Genomic DNA, 10,396 nt, shown 5'->3' on the forward strand with positions numbered 1-10,396 from the left:
TTCTTGACTGGGTTATATGTTTTTTGGGTGTTGAGTTTGAGAAGTTCTTTATAGGTCTTGCATATCAGCCCTTTGTAGTGTCATTTGCAAATATCTTCTCCCATTCTGTGGGTTGTCTCTTTGTTTTGTTGACTGTTTCCTTTGCTGTGCAGAAGCTTTTTATCTTGATGAAGTCCCAAAAGTTTATTTTCACTTTTGTTTCTCTTGCCTTTGGAGACATGTCTTGAAAGAAGTTTCTGTGGCCAGTGTCGAAGGAGGTTACTGCCTATGTTATCTTCTAGGATTTTGATGGATTCCTGTCTCATATTGAGGTCTTTCATCCATTTTGAGTTTATCTTTGAGTATGGTGTAAGAGAATGGTTGAGTTTCATTCTTCTGTATATAGCTGTCCAATTTTCCCAGTACCATTTATTGAAGAGGAGACTATCTTTTTTCCATTGCATATTTTTTCCTGCTTTGTTGAAGATTATTTGACCATAGAGTTGAGGGCCCATATCTGGGCTCTCTATTCTGTTCCATTGGTCTATGTGTCTGTTTTTGTGCCAGTACCATGCTATCTTGGTGATCACAGCTTTGTAATATAGCTTGAAATCGGGCAACGTGATGCCCCCAGCTTTGTTTTTCTTTTTCAACATCTCCTTGGTGATTCGAGGTCTTTTCTGATTCCATACAAATTTTAGTATTGTTTGTTCCAGCACTTTGAAAAATGTCATTGGTATTTTGATCAGGATGGCATTGAAGATATAGATTGCTCTGGGTAGCATCGACATTTTAACAATGTTTATTCTTCCAATCCATGAGCCTGGAATGTTTTTCCATCTTTTTGTGTCTTCTTCAATTTCTTTCATGAGTGTTCTGTAGTTCTTAGAGTATAGATCCTTTACCTCTTTGGTTGGGTTTATTGCAAGGTATCTTATGGTTTTTGGTGCTATTGTAAATGGAATCGATTCTCTAATTTCTCTTTCTACAGTTACATTGTTAGTGTATAAGAAAGCAACTGATTTCTGTGCATTGATTTTGTATCCTGCCACATTACTGAATTGCTGTATGAATTCTAGTAATTTGGGGATGGCGTCTTGGGTTTTCCACATAAAGTATCATGTCATCTGAGAAGAGAGAGAGTTTGATTTCCTTTTTGCCAATTTGAATACCTTTTATTTCTTTTTGTTGTCTGATTGCTGTTGCTAGGACTTTTAGTAATATGTTGAACGATAGTTTTGCCCAGTTTCCTCTTAGCCCTTAAGGAATGAATATAGCATACTTTTTATTTTATTTTGCAGTGCTTCACTTGCTTTGCATGAGGTAGCACTAAAGTAATAGTTATCATTTGGGAAAAAGGTGTGGATTACTTTGGCATTGTTCATGGCCAGTTGTTGTGTGCCTTAAACCAGATTTTCTTTGCTATCCATGTCCTCCCGGGGTGTGTCCCTCCCTCATCCTGTTGAAGGAATGCAAATTAACTTCATTATGGACCCAAGCAAAACTTAGTTAAGGGGACAAATCTCTAAGAAATCATGTATTGCCAAGCCAAACAAAATATTTTTGTTTGAACTATTTTTTTCTTTTTCTTATCATTGGTATAGATAATACAGAAATGACTGTTATTGGGATTGCTTCTCATTTAATGTAATCGTCCTAGGATTAACTAAAGAGCAATGCAGTAATGCTTGAAATGCAAACTCTTTTGATATTTTTTTGACCTAGAAATAAGAAAAATAGTAAAAATATGTAAGAGACTGATAATGTTTTTGTGAGTTTCTAAAGTAGTACTAAGGTGATAATGTGGTACATAGTCTGTGTTTAAACTATTTTTAAGGAAAAAAATGCCTTCACGTGATTTTTTTTTATATGTCTTTCGACGTATAATGTGCTTGTTGAAGGGCTTAAGAATAGTTGACTTTTTTTTTTTTTAAGATTTTTATTTATTTACTTGAGAGAGAGAGCATAAGCAGGGGGTGGGGCAGAGAGATAGGCAGACTCCCCGCTGAGTGGGGAGCATGATGTGGAGTTTGATCCCAGGACCCTGGGATTATGGCCTGAACTGAGGGCAGATGCCCAGCTGACTGAGTCACCAAGGTGTCATGAGTTGACTTTTTATAATCAGTTTTATTATAATGAATACATAGGTATTACTGTTTATGTAAATAAATGTTAAGTGAAATTGATAGTAGTTTTTCCTCCCTCCTGTACTTGGTGTTACTTTTGTCATGCATTTTACTTTTCAGAATACTACAAATACACAACACGTTGGTACTGTTTTTGTTTCAGACTAGGAGTTGGCAAATTTTTACTCTAAAGGACCAGATAGTAAAATATTTTAAACTTTACAGGCCAGGTGGCAAAATTGAAGTATATTATGTAGGTATACTTATTCAACAAAAAAGGAAATAAATTTCCACGCAGTTTTTATTGATGAAATTCAAAATATAAAAATAATTGAGCACACCTTTTTTTGGTAATCTATATCTAATGAGAAGAACAGAATTTTTTTTTGGATTAATTGTCTTTTAATGTTAATGTTCCCTATAATCAAAATCAGTCACAAATCTTTATCTATTAATACTGATCTGTAATGAGGATTTTATGTTTTTCATCTTTATAAATACTTTTTCAGACAGGTATTGCCAATATGATGTTTATAGATATTTTAATTTGAGAGTATTCATCACTTGGCAGGCATTTATGGAATTTATTAGCATCTTCTCTTGTTATTTGCCATTTAGCATGTAATTACATTGCAGATTAAAGTACTTCCAACTGATGGTTAGGTGGAAGTTCCTCAGTTGCACCATTATATGGATTTTGAAATATGGAAATTTCCTTTGCAGTTGCATTGAAGTTTAAAAAATCTGCAAGAACTGTATTTTGAGCACAAAAATGTGTGGGATCCAAATTTGAGTTAGAATGGAGATACTTTTTCTTTTTTTAACTTTTGAAAGTTTGAAAAGTTTATAAAGCAGCTTAACATTAGTTGTGATTTGAATTGGCATCAGAATATCTTTAATACAGGTATAAATTTCACAAGTTTGATTTTAAGTTAAATTAAGAAACATTATCAAGACTGAATCAAAAACTAATTTCCAAAGCCATTTATTGTTTGATTCACTACATCAAATCTAATGATGTATTGTATGGTGACTACGTAACATAATAAAATTAAAAAAATAGTGGATGAAGGAAGGGGCGCCTGGCTGACTCAGTCAGTGGAGGATGTGACTCTTGATCTTGGGGTTGTGAGTTTGAGCCCCACGTTGGTTGTAGAGATTACTTAAAAATAAGACGTTTAAGGGTGCCTGGGTGGCTCAGTTTGTTAAGCGACTGCCTTCGGCTCAGGTCGTGATCCTGGAGTCCCGGGATCGAGTCCCACGTCGGGCTCCCTGCTCAGCAGGGAGTCTGCCTCTCTCTCTGACCCTACCCCCTCTCATGCTCTCTATCTCATTCTCTCTCTCAAATAAATAAATAAAGACGTTTAAAAAAATAATGGATGAGGGAAGTTTTCATTCACAAAAATTTCAGTTACAGTTTGAAGTGCAATAAAATTGCAATAAAACTTGACTACTACTAAGCCATCTTGCTGCTGTGCACTTGATCAAGTCAGGATACTTGCCTTCTGTTTTTCATAAAAATTCATGGAAGTGAAGATCAAGTCCATGAGAGCAAATGAAGTTCTTTGTTGACTACTGGCAGGCTAACACATGAAAGAGTCATATAATTTCTGCAGAGTACTTGCTGATGAATCATACAATGAATAACCATAGATTTTAAACATCTTACATTTTTACAAGCTTTCTAAATTGGTCCAACTGTGTTATTTTCTATCCATGTATATTTTCACTACCTTTAATCATAACACATCTTAGTAGCTTCCACTTCAGATGGTACTGAGTTAGTGTTGTCTCAGCTTGTTCAGTCACTTCAGACTTGGAATTGACTTCTTGAATATAACGGAGCAGTATCAGTAACATTTGTTGAGTCAAGGAAAACCACTTGTATTTCTTTGCCTTTTAAAAAAGTATCAAAAACTAGTGATGTACAATACCTTGGCTAATTGAATTTAAATAAAAAAGTACACAATTCATTGGTTTTAATGTATTTAGAAGGTTGCATAACCGTCATCACTATCTAATTCCAGAATATTTTCATCACTCCATAAAGAATCCCTATACCCAATGACAGTCACTCCACGTTCTTCTCCAGGGATATGGCAGTTACTAATCTACTTTCTGTGTCCATGGATTTGCCTATTTTGGACATTTTATATGAGTAGAATCGTAAAATATGTGGCCTTTTGTGTCTAACTTAACTTAGCATAGTTTTTCGAAGTTCATCCATGTAGTAGTATGTATCAGTACTTAATTCTTTTTATGGATGATAATATTCCATTGTATGGATATACCACATTTTATTTATCCAGTCATCCATTTGATGGATATATGGATTTTTTCCACTTTTTGGCTATTACAAATTGTCTCATGAACCTTTGTAGATAACTTCTTGTGTGAGCATATGTTTTCAGTTCTCTTGGGGTATATATGTAGGAGTGGAAATGTTGTATCATATGATAATTGTATGTTTAACTTTTTGAGGAACTGCCAAATGATTTTTTACAGCAACCATTTTACATTTCTACCTGCAATATATCCCTACAGTTTTATTGTCAGTCTTTTTGATTATAGCCATCTTAGTGGGTATGAAATGGCATTTCATGGTTTTGATTAGCATTTCACTAGTGACTAACGTTGAGCATTTTCATGTTTTATTGGCCACTTGTATATCTTTAGAGAAATATCCATTCAGATCCTTTTTCCATTTTTAATTTTTTTATTGTTGTAAAAGTTCTTTTATATATTCTGGATGCAAATCCTTTGTAAGATATATTATTTGCAAATATTTTCTCCCATTCCTTGGGTTTTCTTTTTCACTTTCTTGATGGTGTCCTTTGTAGCACAAAAGTTTTTAAGTTTAATGAAGTTCAATTTATCCTTTTTTTTTGTTTATGATTTTGGTGTCATAATATAAGGAAGCACTGACTAATTTAAGGTCCTAAAGATTTACTCATATTTTCTTAAAGAATTGCATAGTTTAGATGAACCATGAGAGACTATGGACCTGAGAAACAAACAGGGTTTTAGAGGGGAGGGGGGTGGGGGGATTGGTTAGCCTGGTGAAGGGTATTAAGGAGGGCATGTACTGCATGGAGCACTGGGTGTTATACGAAAACAATGGATCGTGGATCACTACATCAAAACCTAATGATGTATTGTATGGTGACTAACATAACATAATAAAATTAAAAAATATATATATATTAGAAAAATTACAAAAAAAAAGAATTGCATAGTTTAGCTTTTATTTTGTCTTTGATCCAGTCTGAGGTAAAATTCACATATATTGAATTAGTTGTACAGTTTTGCCTAAAGTCTACACTTAACACATTGTCAAACACTTTTCTGTCTTTCCAGAATATTCTTTTTGTGCTACCTGATCAGTCCATGTTTCTCTGGAGACAACTGGTTTTTTGATTTTATTTATCTTAATTTAGCCTGTTCTAGATCTTTTAGTAAATAGAACTATGTAGTATGTACACTTTTGCATCTAACTTCTTTTGTTCGGCATAATGATTGTGATATTTATCCAATGTGTTACTTGTATCAGTGGATCTTTATTTTTTATGTATAAGTGATATTGTAGTTTTGAATATTGCATATTTTATCTATACTTATTTTGAACAGCTGGGTTATTTCCATTTCTGGCTATTGTGAATAAAGCTGCTGTGAACATTCTTATAGAAGTTATTTTTTGTTTTGAATCACTCTCATGAGGGGTTTATCACTTTTTTTGGCATCTTTTTTCACTACAGTGTAGTTGACACACAATGTTACATTAGTTTTAGGTGAACAACATAAGGAGTGATCCAATAACTGTAGGATATGCTATACTCATCACAAGGATAGTTACTATCTGTTACCATATAACATTATTGTAGTACTATTGACTAATATTCCCTATACTGTACCTTTCATCCCTGTAACCTATTCATTCCATAACTAGAAGCCTGTACATTCTACTCCCCTTCACCCATTTTATCCATTTCCTCAACCCCTGGCAATCAATTTGTTCTCTGTATTAATAGGTCTGTTTCTGCCTTTTTTGGTCCGTTTTGTTTTTTAGATTCCACACATAAGTGAAATAATACGGTATTTGACTTTTTCTTTCTGACTTATCTCACTTAGCATAATACCCTCTAGGTCCATCCATATTGTCATGAATGGCAAGATTTCATTCTTTTTTATAAGTAAAATTCCATTATATACACACACACACAAACACATACACACACACACACACACACACACATACCACATCTTCTTTGTCCATTCATCTGTTGATGTTTACTTAGGTTGCTTCCATACCTTGGCTATTGTAAAAAATGCTACAATAAACAAAGGGGTGCATATATCTTTTTGAATTAGTGTTCTCATTTTCCTTGTGTAAATACTTAGTAGTGGAATCCTGGGTCATATGGCATTTCTATTTTTAGTTTTTTGAGGAGCCTCCATACTATTTTCTATAGTGGTTGCACCAATTCACAGTCCTATCGACAGTGAATGAGAGTTCCCTTTTCTCCACATCCTCTCAACACTTGTTATTTCTGGTCGTTTTGATACTAGCCACTCAAAGAACTGATTTTAGATTATAAGACTTGATATATGGTAGTAGAAGTCCTTTAAGATTGACAAGGCTATTCTTGTTTCTTTGTATTCTTACATAAATTTTGAAATCAAATTATCATTTTCCTAAAAAAAGAAGATGGGTTAAATTAAAAAAATTTTTTTTAATTCCAGTATAACAACATACAGTGTTACATTATTTTCAGTTGTACAATATACTGATTTAACTATTCTATACATTACTCAGTGCTCATCATGATAAGTGTACTCTTAATCACCTTCTCCTACTTCACCGCCCCATACCCAACTCCTCCCCTCTGGCAACTACCACTTCTCTATTTTTAAGAGTCTGTTCTTTTTTGTCTCTTTTTTTCTTTTTTGTTTTGTTTTGTTTTTTAAATTCCACATATGATTGAAATCGTACAGTATTTATCTTTTTGACTTAATTCACTTAGCATTATACCTTTTAGATCCATCCATGTTGTTGCAAATGGCAAGATTTCATTTTTTTATGGTCAAGTAATATTCCATTGTGTGTATGTATATATACAGACATATTATATATATATATACATATATATATATACACACACACACACACACATACACACACATGTATACACATGGATATATATACATATACACCACCTCTTCTTTATCCATCTATGGATTGACAGTTGGGTTGCTTCCATATCTTGGCAATTGTAAATAATGTTGCAATAAATATGGAATTCTGACTGGTATTATAGACTTTCTCTGTTGTACATTTGCTTTTTATTTCATGAATTTCTGTTTACATTTTTATTGTGGGGACTTTGTTTCTCAAAGTATAATCATATTTACTTGGTGATTCTTTATAAAACTCTGTTTATATTAGATAAGAAGCCTCCAGTGTTAATTTCTTCTGAAATAATTGAGACATATTTGCCCAAAAAGGACAGGTGAACACAAGTCATGCTGAGGGAAAGAGAGACTCTGTTTACAGAAGCATTTTCATACATATACTACCCAGGAATAATTTTGCCAAAATGTACTTCAATATACTGAGCTACTTTATATTACTACTCAAAATATAGTTTAAGTTGAAAGGGGCTTACATATTTGAAAGATGAATTAGTAAAGAAGGGAAAGTATATATTTAAGAAAATTTAGTGTTTAATTTCAATGACACTGACCTTGTCTCAGTATTTAAAAATGCTAATTGATGCATTTACCTTTGTTTTCCTAGTGATATGCAGCTTTCGAGGATCTGTCCCTCAAGGCTTGGTCTTAGAAATAGGAGAAACGGTCCAGATTCTTGAAAAATGTGAAGGTAAGTATGGACCTATACAGTACACAAACAGTGATAATTTTGGGTAGTATTATATACATTTATTTTGTAGTAATAAAATATAAGCAATCATTTTGAAAGCATAATTAACCACATTATGATATATTGTTATAAAATCCTTCCTCATTTATACTTATCATAAATGTATGGGTTATTTTGGTTCTAATCTAATAGGAACAATTAAAAAACTCATTGTTGGCCCTCAGAATGTAATTTTTACACACAGTATGTTAAATGATTAATTTTGATTTTACAATTAAATAGATAATCTTCCACCCATGCTTAGCTGCATTTGAATAGAATTGAATTGTAATTAGTTCATTTGTATGTTTCTGTTTAATTGGCTGGATGTGATCAGTTATAATTAAAACAAGGCAGTAAATAATGCTCAAATGAAGTTTGGCTTGACTACTAGCCTCTTCTGTGATGTATATGGGTGGTTCTGCTGTAACATTTATGCATTATTGAAAAATGTAACATTTTTTAAAATCATGCACTTGGGGCTCCTGGGTGGTGCAGTTGGTTAAGTATCCGACTCTTGGTTTCGGTGCAGGTTGTGATCTCAGGGCTGTGGGATTGAGTCCCACATCAGGCTCTAGGCTCAGGAATCTGCTTAAGATTCTCTCTCCCCACGGAGTACGGCTGGAGACCAGGGAGACAAGAGTGATCGACTGCTTTTCTCTGAGGGCTCACTGAGGAGTGGGGCCCTGAGTTCTCGGCTCCTCCGGGACCAGAGATTGGGAGGTCGCCATATTCATTCTCGTCCTCCAAAGCTGTAGAGAAAGCTTTCAGGGAACAAAAGCTACCAAGAGCAAACCCGAGCAGATTACTTAGCCTGGCCCCTGGCAAGGGTGGTACAGTTCCCCCTCAGGCAAAGACATTTGAGAATGACTGCAACAGACCGACCCCTCACCCAGAAGATCAGCAAGAACATCCAGCCAAGACCAAGTTTATTGATCAAGTAGAATGGCAAAACCCCAGAGCTAGGGGAATACAGCACATAGAATTCATGGCTTTTTTCCCCATGATTCTTTAGTCTTTCAAAGTTAATTTTTTTTTTTATTTTTTAAAGATTTTATTTGTTTTTTGACAGAGAGAGAGACAGCAAGAGAGGGAACACAAGCAGGGGGAGTGGGAGAAGGAGAAGCAGGCTTCCCGCCCAGCAGGGAGCCTGATGCAGAGCTCGATCCCAGGACCCTGGGATCATGACCTGAGCCGAAGGCAGACGCTTAACAACTGAGCCACCCAGGCGTCCCTCAAAATTAATTTTTAAAGTTTTCTTTATTTTTCTTTTTCTATTTTTTTAGTTGAATTTTTCTTCTTCCCTTTTTCAAAAAACATCTTATCAATTTTTTTGTTAAAAATCTTTTTTAATTTTCATTTTTACAGTCATATTTTATCCCTTCATTGAATTTGACCTTTTTGTGTATATATAAATTTTTCTTTCTTTAAAATTTTGGGATACAGTTTTTTCTAACAGACCAAAATATATCCTAAATCTAGTGTATGACATTTTCCTAGTCTCCCACCTGATCACATTCTCTCTTTTTAAAAAATTTTTTCATTCTTTTTTCAACCAACTTCTTATCAATTCTTTTTTAAAAATATTATTTAATTTTCATCTTTACAGTCATATTCCATCCCTTAATTGTATTTACCCTTATTTTTGTATATATATAAGCTTTTCATTCTTTAAAATTTTGGGAGACAATTTCTTCTAACAGACCAAAAAACACCCAAAGTCTAGTGTGTGGCTCTGTTCTATTCACCAGCCTGATCATATTCTTTTTTTTAATTTTCCTTTCTTTTCCCCCTGGTTTCGAATCTCTTCTGATTTGCTTAGTGTATATTTTTCTGGGGTCATTGTTACCCTGTTAGCATTTTGTTGTCTCATTCATCTATTTGCTTCTGGACAAAATGACAAGATGGAAAAACTCACCTAAAAAAAAAGAAGAGGCAGCACTGACTGCCAGGGACCTAATCAATACAGACATTAGTAAGATGTCAGAACTAGAGTTCAGAATGATGATTATAAAGATACTAGCTGGGCTTGAAAAAAGCATGAAAGATACTAGAGAATCGCTTTCTGGAGAAATAAAAGAACTGAAATCTAACCAAGTTGAAATCAAAAAGGCTATTAATGAGGCGCAATCAAAAATGGAGGCTCTAACTGCTAGGATAAATGAGGCAGAAGAGAGAATTAGTGATACAGAAGACCTAATGATGGAGAATAAAGAAGCTGAGAAAAAGAGAGATAAACAACTACTGGATAACGAGGGCAGAATTTGAGAAATAAGTGATACCATAAGATGAAACAATATTAGAATAATTGGGATCCCAGAAGAAGAAGAAAGAGAGAAAGGGGCAGAAGGTATACTGGAGCAAATTATAGCAG

General features: G+C 34.1%; 1 protein-coding gene across 1 annotated transcript in view; it reads left to right on the forward strand.

Annotated features, from left to right (window-relative positions):
* The window catches only part of LOC145717414 (uncharacterized), a 129,798-nt gene that overhangs the window by 14,683 nt on the left and 104,719 nt on the right, over positions 1 to 10,396 (forward strand). Inside the window, exon 2 of the mRNA XM_081805659.1 lies at positions 7,900 to 7,983. Coding sequence (XP_081661785.1) covers positions 7,900 to 7,983 — 84 coding nt within the window. The remainder of the gene's footprint in view (positions 1 to 7,899; positions 7,984 to 10,396) is intronic.

Source organism: Leptonychotes weddellii, chromosome 1 (genome assembly GCF_054177405.1).
Source record: "Leptonychotes weddellii isolate Sample4059 chromosome 1, ASM5417740v2, whole genome shotgun sequence".
NCBI classification, from domain to species: Eukaryota; Metazoa; Chordata; class Mammalia; order Carnivora; family Phocidae; genus Leptonychotes; species Leptonychotes weddellii.